The sequence below is a fragment of the Diabrotica virgifera genome, chromosome 10 (genome assembly GCF_917563875.1).
Source record: "Diabrotica virgifera virgifera chromosome 10, PGI_DIABVI_V3a".
Lineage (NCBI taxonomy): Eukaryota > Metazoa > Arthropoda > Insecta > Coleoptera > Chrysomelidae > Diabrotica > Diabrotica virgifera.
The window spans coordinates 30,267,667-30,292,096 of NC_065452.1; the positions used below are offsets into that span (position 1 = coordinate 30,267,667).

At 32.7% G+C, this 24,430-nt stretch overlaps 1 protein-coding gene across 2 annotated transcripts in view; it reads left to right on the forward strand.

Annotated features, from left to right (window-relative positions):
- The first annotated feature begins 333 nt into the window (after positions 1 to 333).
- Positions 334 to 24,430, forward strand: part of LOC126893172 (hrp65 protein-like) — a 98,259-nt gene continuing 74,162 nt past the window's right edge. The window contains exon 1 of one of the 2 annotated variants that reach the window (XM_050663126.1): positions 334 to 580. In XM_050663126.1, coding sequence (XP_050519083.1) covers positions 443 to 580 — 138 coding nt within the window. In that variant the 5' untranslated portion in view covers positions 334 to 442. The remainder of the gene's footprint in view (positions 581 to 24,430) is intronic. The other variant, XM_050663125.1, reaches the window with a different exon arrangement.

Genomic DNA, 24,430 nt, shown 5'->3' on the forward strand with positions numbered 1-24,430 from the left:
GCTGATCAGGGTATTTAAATTAACAGGATTTTTAAAATTATGCGTTAATTTTGGCGCCCAGTCATGTGTGTAGATGCAGAAGCACCCCTGAAAATAATCCTGGCGACGCCCATGAATACATTTTTGTAAAAAACTAAAAACTTAATATCTATCACAAGCAATAATAGATCGCTATGAAGAAATAACAAAATGAAAATATTATTTCTATTGTATTATTATGTCTCGTATTTTTCATTTTCTAAAAAATGTATTACAGTGTTGTGCAACAGTGTGCCATCTATACTCAAAATTAAACACCATTTTCTAAACGCGCATCCGTTATCTGCGTACGAGTCGATTTTCGTCCATTTGCTTTCAAACGTTGAAAGAGCAAGGTGGTCGTGTTCACTAATCAATAGTTAAATTTCAAGTTTTGTATTAAAAAAAAGCAATTGTTAGCATCATGGAAGGAGAAGCAGCGGCCGAGACTAAAGTTGAATCAACCAACGAAAATACACAAGAAAAACCAAATAATTTCAATCGGGGCGAACGCCGTGGAGGCGGTCATCAAAGAGGTGGAAGATTCGGACGAGGTGGCCAGGTAAGTGATATGAAATCTATTATTGGTATAATGAAATGGCATAGTAGGGAATATGAAGTGCTTCTTTTTGTTTTCTTTTTGCTTTTGCTTGCTCTGTGCTTCTTTTCCACCTTCGCGTGGCTTCTAATTCATAAATGTAACGCTTTTACTAAACCTGGCATAGGTACAATCATTCTATCATGGCGACCGTCTTCTACGCTTTTGTCGAGGTCAATAACTTCCGCAAATTTTATTACAGTTACTAATGTATGGCTATTGCTAATTGCAACATTTTTTACATTGTTTTTAATCGTAATGTTTCAAATTAAATTTAATATGTACGTGATTCATATCACAAACCGGCAGATTTGATACACTTTTGACAATGGCCGCCATTTTAGATGTACTCCAAAATTGTATATTTCTGGTGTGAGATACTTTCATAAATGCAACTAAGTAATTACTAATATTGCTAAAATACGGTACCTAATTTAGATCAACAGTTTACAATTTTGGGTCTTTATTTTTTCAATGTGAGCGTTCTTAATCTTTTTCGAAAATATCCATGTGCTATTTCCAACAATTCAAATGCATTTTTCTATTGTTTTCATAAAATTCACATCACAAGATGTTGTCTAAAATTTCACCACACCGATTCAGGTGCTCTCCTCTGAAGATGATGGCAGGTATTACTAATTTACCGTTACACCTAATCAACTAATAAAACTACAGTTATGATTTTTGAAAGGATGTGAGCTATTTCTAAGCTAGCTAAATGAGATTTTATAGAATAATGAATGGTATTACACGACTTGATAGATAGAAAATGAAGACAATGGGTCCATTGAATAAAAAGAAGTATTTGCTTTTACTTACAAGTATTTAAGTAATTACTTAATATGTAGTAATTGAATAAAGTCATTTCTTTAATGCTTTATTTAATTACTATTAAGTAAATACTTAAATACTTTTAAGTAAAAGCAAATACTTCTTTTTATTCAATAGACCCAATAAGACAAGCACTGAATAAACGACTTAAACATCATGAATGAAATTGGAATACATTATTATTATTGGCTCTACACCAGGGGTTGGCAAAAGCCGGCCCGCGGGCCGGATCCGGCCCTTTTGCTTACTTTATCCGGCCCATTGAGAAATCTCACAAGCGATTTTTTTAAGAGCGTAATGCATTCATTTTTTTCGAATCCCGAGAAAAATAATAAGTATTATTTAAACGCAAAATGAAATATTACATTATTACTGAGGGCCGAAAGTCCCTGAAAACTTCTATAATGTTTATCACAGAGGGGAAAAAAAAGAGAAAATTTAGTGTGATTTTTAATTTCAAGTTATGTCTTTCTCCTTTTAATGATGGTCAAAAGTTCTCTGTTCCTTTTTCGTTCTGTGCAACACCATTTCGTTCGTAATATGATCGGTCAATGGTATTTTCATAATTCCCCTAAAAAGCCACATCTCAAAAGCTTGCAGCTTTTTCATTAAGTCACCAATAATAATCCAGTAAAGAAGAAGAGAGTGGACAAAACATTTTTATTATTATCCCGGTGTTTTATAGCGTTCTCTGTCTTCCGGTTGCCAGTTTCCAGCTTCGTCCGTCGTTGCATTCGTCAGGGTGAAGGTTCCTTTCTGACATTGCCTTCTGAATGCTGCCTAGCCAGGATTGTTGCAGCGTTCCTCTCTTCCTTCTTTCCCTTGGCGTCCATTTTAAAATTTGTTTTGGCAGCCTGTCTTCGTCCATTGACGTCATACATGACCATACCAGACCAGATCAGTTGTCTCCTCTGAATTTCGTCTATGATGGTTGACTTGACATAACATTTTACCATCCGATATTAGATGTGCAGATTGAATCTTTGGTTACTCAGAAATTTCCTAATCTTCAAAAAAGTTTTTCTTGATTAGTCTATTCTTGATCGAATTTCTGAAGTTCATTTTTTATCTGGATCCTTGTTATGGCTTAATACAGTGCACTGGAATAAGTGTTACCCCTCCCTATTAACTAATTTATTTTTAGCACATAAGCAAAACGCTCGGACAGGTCGACTTTTAAAACAGTCATGGTATATTCTGCCATCAATGTTTCGAACTTTACGTAATGCCTCTTCAGGTGAGTCATAACATCGATTTTTTTAAATGGGAAAGTACATCATGTGACATCTCATTTAAAAGCTTTTGAGATACTGATTACGAAAATGTATAATACTTAAATCCTTTTTGAGAGCGTAGTCGCAAAATTTCAAGTCGAATTATTTTTAAATGCATTCATTTTTTGCGGATCCTGAGAAAACTAATAAGTATTTTTGAAAAATTTAAATGCAGTATGAAAATTACGATATTACCGAGGGTTTTAAGTTCCTGGGAACTTCTTTAATGATCATTTTAATAAGTTACAGGGGTGAAAAAAATAAACAATTAAGAGTGATTTTTAACTTAAAATATATAATTCAAAAGAAACTTTTTGTTTATTTTAAGGGACTTTCAGCCCTCGGTAATAATGTAATCTTTTATTCTGCGTTTAAATCTTTCAAAAATACTTATTAGTTTTCTCAGGATCCGCAAAAAATGAATGCATTTAAGCTCTTAAGAAATATTTAAGTATTATACATTTTTGTAATCAGTATCTCAAAAGCTTTTAAATGAGGTGTTACATGATGTACTTTCCCATTTAAAAATATTAAAGTTATGCCTGCCACCTGAAGAGGGTTCACGTAAAGTTCGAAACATTGATGCCAGAATATACTATGATAATTTTAAAAATCGACCTGTCCAAGCGTTTTGCTTATGTGCTAAAAATAGATAGGTTAATAGGGAGGAGTAACACTTATTCCAGCGCACTGTATAGTGGACCATATTAAAAATTTCGTAATTTTACTGGGAACAAATTCTTCGCATATACACACCAAAAAGACAATTTATTATTATTAACAGTCAAATGTCTTTCTCCAAATGCCACCCTCCACCAAAAACATTAGCGTACATACTGGGTATAGTCTTCCGGCCCAGGAGACATTTTGAAAATTTCATTTTGGCCCGTGCTTAAAAGTATTTGCCCACCCCTGCTCTACACCTTTTGAGAGTATGTGCTACAACCTCAAGTAGCAAAACCTGAAGATCTGTCGGTAGTTGAAATTGGACATACACAAATGAAGAGTACAGGGGATAAATAAGGAATGTCACTTTCTCATTAATTTTGGTTTTTCTCGCCATGAGGTAGCAAAAACTGAGTACTATGAACTAGGCTATCGATTCAAGACAATAAACAGAAAGATCAGTCTATATAAATTTTCTAAGAATTTGTATCCAGGCGAAGGACCAGGATTTTCAACACACCACTGAACAAAAATAAGGAATATTAGCAGTTAGGGTGTCCCCGAAAATAGTGTGTTCCTTAAAGGTATAGATAGAAGGCACAAGGTAGAGCAAAAAACATTTTTTCTAAATTCAGCCGTTTGACCATAAAACGAAAAACATTTTGATATGCAAATTGAAGTCTGGCAACACAAAAGCTAAAGGGCTAAAGGTTGACACATTTAAAAATAGTAGGTTTGTAGGTCATTTGTATCTTGTAGGTAGTAAAGTAAAAATGTAAATATCAACCAAATGGCTAGTGTTACATTTTTTCACCCTGTCCTGGTCCCCTCGTATCAAACAAACCAAGAATGCCATCAAAGCAAGAAAGAAACCATTGCTTGATGTCATTGACATTTGATATTTGGGGTAATTTAGTTTTATTCCAAAAACACAGGTATAGTTCGCTAAACTTCGCAAGTGGCTAGTGATTTTCAATTTCAATTTTTCAATTTATTAGCCAAAATTTACATTTTTAAGTACATATAATATAATATACAGAAAGACACCTAGATGTGAAAACATCTGTGTGTGTCTATAGAAAAATCCTAAATAAATATAGATTACTTATAAACAAACGTAACAAAAAAAAAACACATTCGAGAAATCAAAATTATTTGGAATTTAAACTTAAAACTAAGTAAACAGCATATCTATATAATATAATAATATGTAAAAAATCCAACTTATAGGTATTAAGAATTCCAAAATCAAAAAAAGAACATTTTTTTCAGGATTTATAATTCAAATTGTGTTTTGTTTCCAATAATACAATCAACTACCTTTTTATTAAACATTTTTATGGATTTGATTTCTTTTATTTTGTTTGGTAGTAAATTATAATACTTGGGTGCCCTAAAAATCACAGAATGTTGGCTTATTCCTCGACTTAACTGTGGTAAAACTAAGCTTCTTTTGATGTTACCTCTAGTTTGATAATTATGTTCTATTAGTGTCTGTTTGGAGAAATTTTTATGAATATATGTGCAACATGTTGAAATATAGAGTGTTTTCAAGTCACAGATTTTATTATTATATAATTCGGTTGTAGAGAAAAGTTTAGGTTTTTTTAACATTATTTTAATAATTGAATTTTGAGCTACTTTGAGATTTCTTATGTTGTTTTCATATGCTCCACCCCACAACAAAATTCCATACCTTAGTAAAGGCTCAATTAAGGATTGATAAATCATAGTGATCAGTTTTTTTGCAAGAAACTCCCTTAGCAGATAAAATTTATGCATAGGGGCCCTAATCTTTTTTGTTAGGTATGTTATGTGGTGTTCCCATTTAAGATTTTTATCTAAATATACTCCTAAGTATTTTATGACATTTACTTGTTCAATAGGATCTTCAATGTTTTGTATGTTAATGTTTTCAAAGTTTGGACGATTTGTATCATTTATAGAAAAGGCTACATAATTAGTTTTTTTAGCATTTAGAAGAAGTTTAAATGTATCAAGAAAATTTTTGATATAAACTAGATCTTGTTGAAGTTTCTGTTTTGCTTCTTCCCATGTAGATGCAGAAAAAATTATGACTGTATCGTCAGCATATGACACGATTTTACCCCTGATCTTAAGATTAAATATTGAGTTTATATATATATATATATATATATATATATATATATATATATATATATATATATATATATATATATATATTAAAGAGTATTGGGCCTAAAACTGTACCCTGTGGCACTCCAATTTTAATAGTTCTTGGTTCGCTGATAGCATCATTTATTTTTGTATATTTTATTCTTTCATAAAGATAGTTAGTAAAAATTTTCTGCCCAATACCCCTCACGCCATATTTATCTAGTATATCCAATAATTTAGTGTGTGAAACTGTGTCAAATGCCTTGGACAAGTCAAGGAACACTGCAATACATTTTTGCCCTTTATCAAGATGCATAGTTATATCTTGCACAACTTTATTCATAGCATCTACTGTACTTAGACCAGGAGTAAAACCAAACTGATTAGGAGATAATATTTTGTTTTCAGTTAAATATGACACTAATCTATCTTTTAAGCATTTTTCAAAGATTTTACCTAGATTTGATATGATACTTATTGGTCTATAATTTTCCATATTAAATTTATTACCTGATTTATAAACAGGGCTCACTACTGAAACTTTAAAATGACTTGGAATATCACCAGTTTTAAAAATAAGGTTTATTATATGAACAAGAGAATCAATGAGATAGATGTGAAGAGTTTTTATAATTTTAGAAGAGATGGCATCTTTACCTGGTGCTGAATTATTTTTAAGGGAATTTATATATTTTATTATTTCGTTATTTGTGACTGGTTTAAGATACATTGATGTCTGAGAGGAGTAATTCATGTGGAATGGAGTATGTGGTTTTTTAATTTTACTGGTCATTTTTAATCCTATTTCAGTAAAAAACTTATTAAAATGGTTTGCAATATCAATGTTATTTTCAATTTTATTATCATTTTCAACCTTGATGTACTTAATTTCATTTTTTTTATTTTTTGTGTTTTCGTTTGTAGCCTCATTTATAAAATTGTAAATTTTTTTAATATTTTTGCTATTTTCATTTATTTTGTTTTTATAATAATCATTTTTTGTTTGTGTAATTAATTTATTTAGTTTATTTCTGTAATCTTTATATTCAATGATTTTTTCTGGAGTGGATTCCCTTCTTAGATTTTGTTTAAGTTGATCTCTTTTTCTAATAGATACAATAATGCCATGAGTAATCCAAGGTTTAATTTTTTTAAACTTATTTTTAAGAACTATGTCATCATAAGAAAGTTGAATTAATTCAGATATATTTTTTATAAGTTGTCCCGCAGCTATCTCTGGTTCTGCATAGTTCAAAATCTCTCTCCAGTTTACATTTTTTGCATGATTAAGAAGTTTTTGATAGTTTAATTTTTTATATATTTTTGTGTTACTAAAAGAGTTGCTACTGATATTTTTATTAAATGAAAAATTCAACAAGACTGGTAAATGATCTGTTATGTCATAATTAATTATATTTGGACTTACCTTTATAAAGTTCTCCTTTAATTGTGTTTTGAGGAATATATGATCAAGACATGTCAGAGATTCTGGCCTTGTTACGTCCTCATATAATGAAAAAAAGCCATGAGAATTAAGGATAGAAGTATATTCACTGACTATGTGATCTGTGTCATTCAGAATATTTAAGTTTATATCTCCTAAAAACAACTCAATATCTTTTGAATTTTTTTGAGAAAGATATTGATTCAAGTCTGATAAAAAATTAACTACATTTGAGCTGGGTGAGCGATAGCATATATTAAAAACAAAAGTTGTGTTTTCAAAAGTTAGTGTTAAGCTTGTTATACTTATTTTAGATGTAACTTGTTTGTTTGTATGTATAAGTGGATTTAAATTGAATTTAGTATATACTAAGATACCATCAAAGCTATTGAAATCTCCATCATCATAATAAATATTAAAACCTGGAATGTTACACTGAGAAGTTGAGTACAAGCTGTGGCATTCTGTTAAGATTATTAAATCACAACATTGATTTTAGTAAGTAATTTTGCCAATTTGGTAAAATTGGCAAAAAAATAATTACGTAATAGTTAATAATTACTAGGTAGTTAGTAATTTTGCTAATTTTTTTGCAAAACAAAAAAATTACCCACTAAAATCATTAGCCAGTTGTGTCTGAGTTGAGCGAACCTACTATATTTCTTAACGAGTAATTTGTAAAGGGTGCAATATTTTATGAATTACCTAGAACACTAAAAGGAGAGGGAGGGAGAGGCTTGCAAAATGTTTTGCCGGTACTTCTTGAAGACATGCAAACACTACGTCAAATGTGGTAATAATTATTAAATCTTATTGTCAATGATTGACATTTTATCAATTTGTTTAAAATTATTCCATATTTCAATAGATTTCAGAAAAACATTAGATACAAATCATTTTTCCTAAGAGCATTAATTACATTTTACCATAGTTATGTACTTTAGTAAAAGTTATAGTTTATGTAAAATTTCGAGCCTTAATCCAAAACCCTAATTAATTCAGATATTAATAGCAAAAATGCCACATTATTAAAGCAAGAAATAATTATTTTGCAGGTCGGTACCTACATCTAGGGATGTCAACAACCCTAAAAATCACAACTCAAATAGTAAATAAACAAAGGGCATTAGATTAAATTTCACAGTTACAGGTTCTTCTATGCCCTGTTGCCAGGTCATATAAATTTATGAAAATAAAAATTTACTCATGGAGAACAATGTAATTTTTTTTTGAAATGGTTAACTTTAGGAGAAAATGATATAAGATTTTTTGCTCTAAATTGTATATTATATCCACACCTTAAAGGAACTCACTATTTTCAGGGACACCCTGTAGATTCATATTATATTAAGATTATAGAATAAGAATTGCTAGAATTCGGCTAAGAATTTCCAGCAGTTTTTAGATATCATAAGAATTAAACCTTTATTGGTGTTTATCTTAATCTGTTACTTGATGGAAATTCATTTTATCTGACAATAAAACATGTGAAGACTTTTGTTTTTAATATCTCCACAAAATTTATTATTAATTATAGCACTCAACTTGCAATTTGTAGTCGCAAAGATTGCACACATTGTTTCAAATACAAGTCAATCCATTTGCAACTAAATAATCACAGCGATAGAGAAAACTCTCAAACAATCAAATATAGTCGCTCTATAAAATGAATCATGCGGACAAGCATAGACATGCATCCACTTGCGATTGTTTACTCGCGATTCTGAAACAAACTCAGCCTGGTGTGTTGTAAACAATATTTGATTTTCAATTTTTTTAAAATGTCAAACTAGAAAGATGCAAATGTTGGGAGGCATTTTGAGTACTAATAATTGATTCAGAGCAGTTGAAAAATACCAGCATTTTTTAATAAACAACAGGGTACAGCAACAGAAATAATAGAGAAAAAATGTGAGGCAATGTTTGTATTCTTGTGGTGCTAAACTGGACCGAACTCTACATAAGATTTACTTACCTTTCAAAAATGAAAGGTAAGTTAAAATTAAATTTATTATTATATTTTCATACATGTATTTTTTTCTTTTTGGCTTAGCAGGAACTTAGTGATGTAAATCCATTCACTTCCCATTCTTTTATCAAGAAACTTAATCTCGTATAATCACATTATCAGCCTTCACTTTATTTTATTATTTGGTATTAATATGTAATGGTTCCTATCCATTTTGGATGTTGGAAATCATATTGGCAACATAACCTTGCTCACTGTCGTTTGAAACAGTTTCTTTAAGGTTTTCTTAAAACATGTTCTCAAATTCTGCAGCCATGATATTCTCCTTCTACCAGGTCCACACTTACCTTTGACTTTACCTTGCAATATGGGCTGCAGCAGGGAGTAACGGTGCTTATTTCTCATGTGTCCCAGATACTGCAATTTTATGCGTTTCATGGTAAACACAATCTCCTGTTCATTCTTCATTTTTACTAGAACTTCCTTGTTAGTGATCCTTGCTGTCCATGATATTCTCAGCTTTCTTCTATAAAGCCACATCTCAAACGCTTCAAGTTTTTTATTAGTGGTGTCTGTAATCATCCATGCCTCTGCTACGTACAGTAATACAGAGGAAACCTAACATCTCAAATGTCTCATTTTTGTATTTAGGTATATGTTGTGGCTTTTGAAGATTTTGAAAAATGAAAGGCTTTTCATTTTTTTGCTGAACCTTATAAAATATTTTCAAGAGCTTTCCATTTTGCAGACCTTACTGATTTATCAATTTATTCATCCTTTCTTATAATTTTGATGGCATTGTCCAATATAACAAAGTAAAAATTTTAGATCAGTTAAACTGATTTTGATGGATTCGACCGTTACTTGATGGAAGTTCATTTTATCTAACAATAAAACACTGAAAACGTTTGTTTTCTATACTTCCACAAAATTTATTATATCTAAGTGACTACAGCTGTTTCGGCGGAGTGCCTTTCTCAAGTAATATAGTTTACAATGTGTTTGCCTTTTTAAGTCTTCAACTGAAGAGGTTGAGGAGTGGGGAGCTGTTTGTCTCGAGTTGGTCATTCAGAATTATATCTGTATTTTTCAGTTTATTAATTTCCATAGATTCTAAAAAAGATAGCTTAAGGCCTTTATTTTGAATATGTAGAATTTGAAACTCTTCATTGAAAGAATGATTATGATCTAGAAGGTGAAGTGCGTATGTAGAAGTGTCTGTTTTTCTATTGTTGAATGCCCTTTTGTGTTCTGCTATCCGTTTGTCAAAAGTTCTGCCAGTTTGACCGATGTACGTTTTCGGACAGTCACCACAAGTTAGTTTGTACACACCACTCTGTAGTTGCTTTCTCTTTCGGCTTTTATTGTTCTTAATATATTTGCTTAAGTTGTTGTTAGTTCTGAAAGCTGGTGTTATTCCTTTCTTTTTTATGTATCTGGCTATGTTGTTATCTTGCCAGCATATGTGAGAGAGCAGAAGGTACTGGGTTCTTTCTGTGGTTCTTTTTCTAAGAAAGCCCTGAAATTAGTGTATCCACCACCACAGAAAGAACCCAGTACCTTCTGCTCTCTCACATATACTGGCAAGATAACAACAACAATAGCCAGATACATAAAAAAGAAAGGAATAACACCAGCTTTCAGAACTAACAACAACTTAAGCAAATATATTAAGAACAATAAAAGCCGAAAGAGAAAGCAACTACAGAGTGGTGTGTACAAACTAACTTGTGGTGACTGTCCAAAAACGTACATCGGTCAAACTGGCAGAACTTTTGACAAACGGATAGCAGAACACAAAAGGGCATTCAACAATAGAAAAACAGACACTTCTACATACGCACTTCACCTTCTAGATCATAATCATTCTTTCAATGAAGAGTTTCAAATTCTACATATTCAAAATAAAGGCCTTAAGCTATCTTTTTTAGAATCTATGGAAATTAATAAACTGAAAAATACAGATATAATTCTGAATGACCAACTCGAGACAAACAGCTCCCCACTCCTCAACCTCTTCAGTTGAAGACTTAAAAAGGCAAACACATTGTAAACTATATTACTTGAGAAAGGCACTCCGCCGAAACAGCTGTAGTCACTTACATATAATAAATTTTGTGGAAGTATAGAAAACAAACGTTTTCAGTGTTTTATTGTTAGATAAACTGATTTTATTGAGCCTCATCTTTACACTAGTAATCAAATAAACACTTTTTCGTTCTTTCTGTCTCTGTAACCACAATACATAACATCATTTATATTAGTTTACTACAATTGAGTATTCTCCTGAAAAATCCTTGATGCGTAGTGAAAAACATGTTAAAATGTATTAAAACACCAAAATATACGATTATATTTTTTAACTGGTTGCGGCCAGTATAGTCGAAAAAATGAAAGATTACTCATGAATGATCGTATCAATCACTTATTTTGTATTTGCTGTCTTTTTCTATAAATAACAAACGTTTGTTATAGAAAAAGACAGCGAATACAAAATCAGTGATTGATGTGGTCGTTCATGGGTAATCTTTCATTTTTCAGACTGTATTTAAATATCGGCGGCTAAGAGTCTTACCTGCCAACTCCATTTGTTGTCTGTGTATGGCCCAATATCGCTCACAGTGGGAAATGGAGTTGGCAGGTTAACACTCTTAGCCGACGATATACAATTTTAATTACTTTTTATAGGCCGGCTGCAAGTTGATGCAGGGTGAGTCTTTACAGATATTCACAGAATGACGTGATGCAGTTTTCACACTCTATGACCCTGCGCTACACAGTTCTCATTTCGCAGATTGTCATGGCTTGTGGAGGTAAGATCCACAAAGTCTGCAGCAAAGAAATATGTACATCATCTAAGAACAGTAGGCACAAACTGCGTTTCAATTTGCAGTGATCCAGTTCTTCTTCTTTTGGCATCATAAAACTGGATGGGTCTTTGTCTGTCTGACAATGTCCTTCCATTCAGATCTATCTTGTGCCCTTCTCCTCCATTGTCTTATATTCATGGTTTTCAGGTTGTCTTCCACTTCATCCAACCATCTCGTCCTGGGCCTTCCTTTTTTTTTCTCCTTCCTACCGGCTTCCATTGTAATATCTTTGTCGTTTTCGTGTCTTCTTGTCACTGAACATGTCCCAGCCATGACAGTCTTTGACTTTTCACAAATCTTATAATATCGTACCCTCCATTCAGTTCATTAACCTCATCGTTTCTCCTGATTCTTCATGTGCCGTCTTCCTCTTCCACCGAGCCATATACTTTTCTCAGTATCTTTCTCTCGAATGTCCTGAGTTGGACTTCATCTTTTTTCGTCATTACCCAGGTTTCACAACCATAGGTTACAACGGGTCTAATCAAGGTTCTGTAGATAGTCATTTTGGTACTTTTATCTAGTAATTTCGATGTCATCAATCTTTTATTAGCTTAGTGTGTAGCACAGTGATCCAGTTACCAGCAGCTTTTTCTCACTAGACTCACCTGTGTGACATCACCAAGAAGAGTGTCAACTTGAGGCCAGCCTTAAGGGTTGATTCAGACTCACAGTCAGGGAGAGAAGGTACAGTCAAGATTGATTCTGCAATGAGGTAATTCACGGACACAGTACAGTCACTGCCTGGCCAGTAGCTCCGCCAGCAATCAAGACTGACTTGATCTTGACTAGACTGGACTTTCAGGATGTTGTGAATATGACACAGTCAGTTAGTCATCTGTTTTCAGTTATTGTACCATGTTTTCGTTACTTGCTGCTGCATTGCTTTGATTTTCAATGAAGGATGAAAAATTAATAGCGTGTATTTGTGAAGAAAAGTACTCTACGATTTATCGCATTCATTGTACTCTGATTCTCAGCAAAAATTAAAAACGTGATAGGAAATTACAATTTATTCATATGCCATTATGTTCTACTTTAGAAGCAATTATATTTATGACTATATATTATAAAAATCTTGTTTGTGAGATGTAAGATTACAGGAATTCCATGCCGTTTTACTCTTTGTTTCTGTGTGCCTCATATTTATGCCACACAACAAAATCATTAAACCTCTGTGTAATTCGTTAGGACTCACGGTGCAATGCTAAGTGAATGTCATAGGATAAAGAGCCGTCCTAAGGTTAAAGTGATATGTGCCGGCCGCTGCTGGCATGGCATTTGAATTCGATTTTATGATAGGGTAAAGTAAAAAAAAATATCACACTAAAGAAAAAAATATTTATTGGCAAAGAAAACACATTAATAAACCAACATTAAAAGTACTTTAATGCTAAAACTAACATTAAAACATAGTTCTTTAAAATTGATCAACGTAAGACTGTCAGATAAAAAAAGGAATTCCTGGGTAAGAAATATCACAAAAGTTAAAGATGCTACTCGTCAAACAGCTAAACTAAAATGGAAATTCGCCGGTCATACGATTAGACAAAAAGACGAAAGATGGAATAAAATTATTAGAGTGGAGACCATGGACATAAAAACGAAAGAGAGGGAGACCACAGATGAGATGGGTAGATGACCTAAAACACCAAGCCGGCTCATGTGCAATGGATGCACATGGCTCAGGATAGAGAAAGATTGAGGAGCGAAGGGGAGGCCTATGTCCAATATTGGATGTCACAAGGCTAATAGATAGATAGATTCTTTAAAATTATAGAAAATCATTATGATGCTGCCATATTGCAATTAGAACTGATTAACCTCTCTGTATGGTGTTCACTTAATGGTATGAACCTTAATTCCAGCAAATGTCATGTAATCAACTTTAACTGTAGTCACAACTCTAATCAAACTATTACATTGATGGCCAATTGCTCAATACTGGAAATAAAATCAAGGACTTGGGGATTACACTGGATAATTCTCTTTGTTCCAATACTCATATCATGAATGTTATGCAAACCTCTATGAAAATGTTGGGTTTCGTAAAAACAACAACTCATGACTTTACAAACGTTTCCAGCATTAGAGTTCTTTACTTCTCCTTGGTCAGGTCTCACCTTGAGTATTGCTCTTCAGTGTGGTCCCCACACTACTTGGTCTACATTAGGAAACTTTTAATGAGTTCAAAATAATTTCTTCCGTTACATTGCTTTTAAGCTTCATATGTATTAGGATTACGCTGTATGGCAACATCAACTGCAGGTCCCTTCTCTTGCGAGCTGGAGAAAAATTTGAAGAAATTTGCGATACATTTTTGTAAATTTTTATGGTTTTAAGTTATTTTTCGGGTGTAGCTACAATGATATGCAAAAAATTATGTTACCTTGCAGATTTAAAATGTGTTTATCTCGAAAACGGTGGAGTTTAGTAAGATGAATGTAGAATACATTTTTCAAGTAAAAATATTAAGAGAATAAAAATTTTGAAGCCAAAAGAAAGTATGTGGAGTGGGTAATAAAAAAATTGAACCTATTAAATGAGCGCTGAAAGGAGTATGTGGCGCTCTCTGGGTAATACATCATTTTTGGTGGCGAATTTAGATTTCTCGTCTCAAAAAACCCCTGATTACAAAATTTCGTGTTAATATCCCATGCCTGTTAGGAAATATTCAAGAATAAATAATTAAAAAGTTTAACTGACACCCTGTATTTCGGTTAGTATCAATTTTCGTACTAAGCTAAGTTAGCTTAAATCAACCTATTTTAACCTCAGGAATCTAGGGTTAAGCTATGGCCCATTCTTTACCAAACACCCTGTATACAGCCATCCTCAATGTGTTAAAATACCAAACAGGACACAAGAATAAATACTAAACATTTCAATCGCACAATATGAAAAGGATTTCATATTGTGGATTTTGATCCTATAAGACATGATAACCATTTACATATTGTCGTTCTATGGTTCATTCTAATTGTCTCAGAAGAATGAAATAATGGAGTTAAACTAAAAAACTGTCTGCGATAATCTTGATCAATCTGAATACTGAAGTAGACTGACTGATCCGCCTGGACTTTAAGTGTGAATTTTGACAGAGATTTGACTGAGATATGATTTGTTATTATCAATTTTCATACTAAGGTAAGTTAGCTTAAATCGACCTATAAGGTTAAGCTATGGCCCATTCTTTACCAAACACCCTGTATAAGGCCGTCCTCAACATGTTAAAATACCAAACAGCACACAAAAATAAATCTACACATTTCATGAAATAATGGATTTAAACTAAAAAACTGTCCAAAAATGCGATAATCTTGATCGATCTGAATGCTGAAGTAGACTGACTGATCCGCCTGGACTTTGGGTGTGAATTTTGACAGAGATTTGACTGAGATCTGATCGTACTGTGACTGTTGGTCTGAATCACCTTAAATTCAACTTTTCTGTTACTACTTACAAATGTGATCATCTATTTGTTTTTATAATTATTTTTATAAGCGCCGACCCCTTGAAGTGCTCCTGGCTTCAAACAGACCCGAAAGGAAGAAATACAGAACACTTCGGAGTATAGAACCGATGCAATCCATAAGTGTGATTGTAAAGCAGGTAACAAATACCTAAATTCTGGAATGAAAAAGAAACAATACGAATATAAAATATCTTCATTTATTTTGTTACAAATGTAATGTAAGTAAAAGGGTGATTCTATTTCAGATCACACAAATTTGGATCTCCGATTTGTCTGATAATTGGTATATAGCATTTGCGGGATGTAGAAATAAAACATTTAAAGTCGAATTGTCTTCTTCTTTTTTTCTCAAAATGTTATTTTAGGCGATTTTACAGTGATTTGGTATTTATATTTAAACAAATTTGCATTTTCTGTCAAAGTATTAATGGAAAACATAATATTTTAATATATGGGACTCAAAATTTTCATTCTATGGTATTATAACAAGTTATTTTGATTCAAAACAGGTTTTCGATCAAATGTTAGGTATGTACATATCGTCGTCGACACAAGAAAACCGCGTAACTCCAATTTTTACTTAAAATGAGGTTTTACTGCCATCCATTAGCCAATCGCCCTATTCTAGCCATCCGACAAATAATACGTCATTTAAATGTAGATTTCTAATTTTAAAATTTATACTAGAAAAGCAGGTATCTCTCTCCCGTGCATTTTCTGTTGTCAGTTAAGTGATTATTGCCGTTGATTTGATTTGTTTTTTTTTGTAGTGAAATAGAGGTTTTTAAGTTCTAATTTTACATCTTTAAGGAAGTATGATAAAGTAAGTTGACTTGGGCAATAAATGTTTTTAGTACGATTTAAAAATAAAGGGATTTTTGTTGCTTTAAACTATCGCTGGAGTTACATGGTTTTCCATATTTTATTTTATGAACCCATGTTGGAGTTACATGTTATTCATGTTACTGTTTTAGGCTCTCCTGAAAAATTAAGGAAAATGGAGTTACGGGTTTTTCTTGTGTTGACGACGATATAGAAAACGTTAAAATACCGTTTTTTACATTTTCCTCCATTCCCAAAATACATCATAACCGATTTAGCTGAAAATTTGCCCACAGACAGCCAAAACATAGGACTTTAAGTGGCTAGATGGATTTGAATTATATTACAATACCAAAAGAGACTTCACGAAAAAATTGTTAAAGAAATTGTAATAATTGTAAATACGATTTATTTGGAACAATGGCAGTTCCTACCATTTTTGCCAATTTAGGCTACTATTGACCCCCCTAAAGATTAGAAAAATTAAATTTTGGGCAGCTCGGCATGCAAGGTCAAATGCTATCACGACTGAACTAATATACTTTTGAGTCTGATATTATTGCATGTAACTTTTTTGGTATTGTAATGTAATTCAAATCCTTCTAACCACTTAGAAGTCCTTTTTTTGGCTATCTGTGGGCAAATTTTCAGCTAAATTGATTATGATGTATTTTGGGAATGGAGGAAAATGTAAAAAACTAGTTTTGAATTAAAATAACTTGTTATAATGTCATATAATAACATTTTTGAGTCTCTTCTATTAAAATATTATTTGTTCCATTGATACTTTACGATGGAAAATGCAAAATTGTTTAAATAAACACCAAATCACTGTGAAATCGCATAAAACATTTTGAGAAAAAAAAAAGAAGAGAACTTTTTGACCTTAAATATCTTATTTTTACATCCTGCAAAAGCTATACACCAAGTTTCAGAAAAATCAGAGATCCAAAAGTTTTTGCCTGAGTGATTTGACATGGAATGTACCAAAACTATATATAATATACAAAATTGTCCCCTGGCTTTACACCTTTTCTTTTTCTGGTACTCTTCAGCATAAAATATGTGTTGGAATAATAGCATACTCTGTTTCACTTCTACCATCTTATTCCAGTAAAAATTTGATATGATTTCTAGGTCCTCTCTTCATCTATTCATCATCATGTTTGTCTTGACTAATGTATGCACTATTTTATATTATGCCTTATGTACACACACACACACACACACACACACACACACACACACACACACACACACACACACACACACACACACACACACACACACACACACACACACACACACACACACACACACACACACACACACACACACACACACACACACACACACACACACACACACACACACACACACACACACACACACACACACACACACACACACACACACACACACACACACACACACACACACACACACACACACACACACACACACACACACACACACACACACACACACACACACACACACACACACACACACACACACACACACACACACACACACACACACACACACACACACACACACACACACACACACACACACACACACACACACACACACACACACACACACACACACACACACACACACACACACACACACACACACACACACACACACACACACACACACACACACACACACACACACACACACACACACACACACACACACACACACACACACACACACACACACACACACACACACACACACACACACACACACACACACACACACACACACACACACACACACACACACACACACACACACACACACACACACACACACACACACACACACACACACACACACACACACACACACACACACACACACACACACACACACACACACACACACACACACACACACACACACACACACACACACACACACACACACACACACACACACACACACACACACACACACACACACACACACACACACACACACACACACACACACACACACACACACACACACACACACACACACACACACACACACACACACACACACACACACACACACACACACACACACACACACACACACACACACACACACACACACACACACACACACACACACACACACACACACACACACACACACACACACACACACACACACACACACACACACACACACACACACACACACACACACACACACACACACACACACACACACACACACACACACACACACACACACACACACACACACACACACACACACACACACACACACACACACACACACACACACACACACACACACACACACACACACACACACACACACACACACACACACACACACACACACACACACACACACACACACACACACACACACACACACACACACACACACACACACACACAATATGTTAGGGATGATAAAAAGAATTCTGACGGAGCATGTTAAGGCACGCTTTGCGAAATAAAAAAAATGTAAATGTCGGGACTAACAAGAGTGGTTGAGGCACACTTCACCAGTTTCTCAATTTAAACGTCGGCAAAGATTGATAGAAAATATATAATAGTGAAAAGGAAAGAAAACACAGCTAGCACCCCATGTTACTTTGGGGCCGTTCCAAGCCTGGCCTAAGGCAAGCCGATAATGGTTTGTAATTTTTTTTTCTGGAAAAGACGTTCATACATACTTTAAATGAAAAAAGTTTGAGCTTTGAGACTTAGTAGATTTTTTCAAAAAAAATCTTAAATATTTTTTGAAAAATTTCAAAGTTTTTCCCCTTATATCTCTGATGGGCAAGCAAGTAAAAATTTGAAATTTGTTCCTAACAAGTAGAATAAGGGGTAAAAATTTGGAGTTGTAAGCATATCGAAGTTACAGACCTGAGAAAATAGTAAAAAATTGTCAATTTGAGTGTTTGCGGGTGCAGTTACTAAAATTAAAATAAACTGTCTAATGAAATAAAAATTAATTTATTTGCACCAAATTTCACAATGAATATAAATTTGTACTATTTTATGAAATATTTACTCTTTTTATATTTAGCAGTTCAGAAAATTTCTTCACATAATTATTTGAAAATAATTAGTTTGTACTTAATGACCTTACTCATTAAAATTAGACCTACTTAGGTTTGGTAATTAATTTAAACTACTAAAATGTGATTGGTAATATATATTTGGTTAAATATATAACTGATTTTCCCATGGGGGGAAAGCTGCAATCTCTCCTGTACTGTGTAGGAATAATGTATCTAGGAGCAGTTCATGTCTTTGCAGGTACATAGCATGTCTCTGCAAGCAAGACTCTTCTGTGCTTGTAGTGACAGAGCTCAGTTCAATCAGAGCACATTTAGTGTTGTATAGTAAACAGTGTCATGTATTCAGTATTAATATGTTGAAAGTGAAGAAATTCTAACATGAATCACAACTTAAAAGACAGATTTAAAACTTGTAACTTGTTTGAAAATTCCTGACACTCGTTCTTTTCATCCAATCGTACCAATCTCAAAAAATAAAGCCAAATGTTTTAAAACATCCCAGGCAACTAAATATTTAGAATTTGTTACCTACCTTTAGTGTTATCTAACTTTCCCTAAGTGAAAATGATGTAATAGCCTGTGTGTATGATGGAAAGTGGTGGCTAGGGGTAATACAAACTGTCAGCATTGAACATAATGACTTCTATGTGCACTTTTTTGAACCTTCTGGACCCAAAACATCATTTAGGTGCTCATGATGAATCTTTCATGCTTTTTCATAAAATCTTGAGGAAAATTACACCTTCAGAACTAAAAACAGCAGCTGGACGCAATGTTAACATATCTCAAGATTTATGTGATGACATATCCCAACTTCTGAACTGCGAAAATTAAAAATGACAGTTACTGTTTCTATAATGTACTATAGACTTGTATTTATTTTGAAATTTGGCGAAAATACATTCATTTTTATTGTATTAGACAGTTTATTTGAATTTAATAACTCTGCCAGCAAACGCCCAAATTAATGATTTTTGACCATTTTCTCAGGCCAGTAATTCCTATTTGCCTTAAGTCTACAACTAAGTTCCGCCCCTTTTTCTATTTATTAGGAGCTAACATTTAGCCAAATTTCAAATCTTTACTTGCTTCTTCATCAGAGATATAAGATATAAATTTCAAACTTTGACATTTTTCAAAAAATTACATCTTTAAGATTTTTTTTAAATGTACCTAAGTCTCAAAGCTCAAACTTTTTTCATTTCCTTTTCCAGAAAAAAATTACAAACCATTATCTGCTTGCCTTATGTTGTAAGAGAAATGCTGAAAATTGAATTTTATCAGTTTACCTTTTCAAACTTTGAGGTTCATTTAAGGTCTTAAGGGTAGTTTGTAATTAAATAATGCCACAGACCATTGTTTTAGAGCATACTTTTCTAAAAGGCTTGGTTTTTGATTTATTGTACTAGGACAAACCTCAGTGAAATATTGGCTAAAGAGCGAAACCATGTTTTTCGTGAAAATGATTGATACGCTGAAACAAAAATGAGCGCCATTGGCAAAATAAATTTTTTAAAAATAAAACGAATGCAATTTTGCACTCTATAGACTGAAGTTTATTAGATAGAAAAATATAAAATATTAAAAATAGGCAAGCAACCAACTTAATTTGTATTGGACCACTTGGTATGGATTGACCCTGTGCAATTAATAAATATTTACTTTTTGATAAAATCGGTCGGATCAAAAGTAAGGACGGTAATTTTATTAAGTTGGTTAATTCATACAATGATAAAAATCTTAACACGTGGTGAGACCACTATAGTAAAATCACCAGGGCACTGATCGTATCAGAAGTATTTATACTTTGTATCAAAGAAACCTGGTTTAAACCAAAAAAACCTGGTTTTTTGTTTTTGAAAAAAACCTTGGTTTTTGCCAACCCCTATTTGTTATTTATGAGCCTTAATCCATTAAGCGCCATTGATGGGAAAACATAACATTTTGAAAGGAATTTTTTTTTATAACTAAATATTATTTTTTAGAAAATTCTTTGTGTTCTAATTGTTAAAGGTTTAATGATATTGAAATATATTTTTCCACCTACCTCTACCGAAAGTATACTTTTCCGGACCTGATTGTAGGGAGCAAAGCTGTACTTTTCCTCCCTAGGGAGGAAAATATTTTTCCTCCCTTGGGAGGAATATTTTTCCTCCCTTGGGAGGAATATTTTTCCTTCCTTGGGAGGAAAAGTAAAAGTGACGGCATGGTATTTCATTCATGAAATATAACTTATTGACGCCCTGTACAATATCTATTTTATATTACGTAAGTGTCTATACATTTAAACGTTTATTTAAAAACACTCTGTATTTTGCAGAATGGTAAAAAACAGTAAATTGTTATTCTGATTTAACATTGTTTACATTAATAATTTGACTTATATTTGACAGTTGACAGTTATATTGTACCTACTTGTTTTAGTTCTAATAAATTTTGTTGGTTAGTTACATAAATAAATTAAGTAAAAATGAAAAAATGACTTGTTATTTGAGGAAGGTGGAAAAACCATATGTATAACATGGGAGTAAAGTGCCTTTTCCTCCCTTCAAACTTCCAAACTTCATTCTCGGGAGGAAAAGTAGCACTTTCCTCCCTTGTTATACAAATAGCTATTATAGAACAAGAACAAATATATTTAATTGTTTATAACTTATAAAATACTTACTTTAGCAATTTTTTACATTGTCCGTCATGACTGTATTATTCCGAATTCTTGTAAAATTTTCATTTTGCTTATATATGTAATTTAATGGTTAATAATACATGATTTTTATAAAGTATAGACTATGTATTTAACAATAACCAAACAAAAAATTTAAATAATTTTATCAAGAAAAAGTTACGTGCATTCATGAGTTTTTTGCATCAATGACGGAATCTGTTACGAAATAAATGAAATACATTTTTATGAATTATGAGATTTATTTCAAAATTAAAAGTACAAAAGTAGTAAAACTAAATAAAATATTTCTAAAAAACTATAAAAACTTAATATTTCAATTTATGAAAGCTGTCAAAACATGCAAAGTGTAGATGTACATTGCACTTTTGACACATACATGGTAACATGCTTTGACTTTTACATTGTCTGCATCTTCTCGGCTTTTTAGGGTACTGTATTACGATGAATGTTGTTCACTTTGTTAGTTCTTATTTCTTTCAATAATTCTGAATTTGTCGATCTTCCTCGTCATTTGGATTTAGAAGCTGATGTACCCTGATCTGCGCTGGCTGAGAATGAATTACATACCTTCTTCTGATTTTATTAGTGTCATAATAATATAAGAGCGAAACTGTAACTGCGATATTGTAGTGTCATTTGCCAATTTGTGTTGGGGTGTTGGTGTTGATCTATACGATAACAGCATGACCAATTATCCTCTAAGAGTAAGAGGAAAGAAATGGTGGTGGTCTTTTTTTATAAACACTATAGACATACAATCGGCAAAGCATGGACAATTTATAAATTGGCAAATGACTCTAAAATATCGCAATTATAATTTTGCTCTTATATTGTTATGGTATAAATAATGTCAGAAGACTGTAATTCTCAGCCATTGAAGATGAGGGTACATAAGTTCCTAAATACAAAGGACGAGAAAAGCCAACAAATTCAGAATTACCAAAAGAAATGAGAACTGACAAAGTGAACCACATTCATCGTAATAGGGCACCCTGAAAAGTCAAGAAGAAGATGCAGACAATGTAAGAGATAAACCATTATAATATGTGTGCCAAAAGTGCAATGAAAATTTACACACTGTTTGACAGCTTTCATACATTGTAATATTAAGTTTTATTGTTTTTTAGAAATATTTTATTTAGTTTTACTACTTTTGTACATGTCTGATCGATTTTATCAAAAAGTAAATAATTGTTTATAATTGCACACATGTGCAATTTCCAACTATGTTTTTTTTCTTGTCACTATTATACAGGGTGTTTCATTAATAATTGTCCATATAGTAACTGGAGAAACCTTAGCACAAAATACGAAGATTTAACCTAAAACACTTAAATAAAATGTGGTTCTTTACTAAGTTAGAGGTTGTTTTATCTAAAAATTTAAAAACTATTTTTGCTCAGAATTGTAAAACTATTGAACTTATCCGTTTCATACTTGGCAGGAAGTGTAGGTACTGTACAAACTACTAAATTATGTTAAACAAACGTTTCTGACTATAACCAGAGGCATATGACGGGGGAAAGTGAATGGTTGACCCTTTCCAAATTCTACGCCACTCTTGGAATTGCTATTTTAGTTCAATTTTTGGATTCTCCAATACTTTCTATGAAAATAATATACACTTCATTCGTAACGATAAAGTCATTAATTTTCGAGATATTTGAAGTTAAAAATGAAACGACAGTTTCTGTTTTCATTCTGGTGGGATATGTTATATGCCATTAGAGTGAAAACTTAGTCTTTTGATTAATGTATTGTGTCACTTCATTTTTAATTTCAAATATCTCGAAAACTAATAATTTTATCATTACGAATGAAGAGTATGTTTATTTACATAAAAAGTATTGGAAAATCAAAAAAATTACACTAAAATAGCAATTTCGCCAGTGGAGTAGAATTTGGGAAGGGTCAACCACCCGGTATCCCCTGTCGTACGCCTCTGGTAGTAGCTAGAAACGTTTGTTTATCTTAATTTAGTAGGGTGTACAGTATCTACACTTTCTGCAAAGTATTATAAGGATACGCCAAATAGTTTTAAAATACTGGGTACAAATCGTCGCCTTAATACTATAACTTGATAACTCCAAAATTGACGTTTTTGAGATCACTAGTTCACAAGATGTATTTTATTTGCCTCCATATTGTGTAAGAACTTGATATCTCACTTCAAACGGGTTAAGTATTTATTTATGATTGACGAAAGTTGATAAAACTCAAATGCCACTAATATTCAGTGCTAAAACTTGACAAGATAAGTTATCAAGCTATTATTTAATCGAAATAATCGTGAATACGACATACACTGAATGCTATAACTAGATAACTCGAGTTATCTAGTTTTAGCACGTGTTTCTCTGAAACCATTGAACTTACCACATAATTGCTATCTGTTTATTCGGTTCATTTTAATGCAAGAATTCGAGAATTGTTAGCAGATCTGGCAACCCCCATGGCAAAGGGCTAATTTTCAACAAAATAATGTTTAAAATATTAGTTGTGTTAAAAAGTTCACTTATATGCGACTTAGCACAACATGCGATATTACCAAATGTTAACATTATGGTAGTG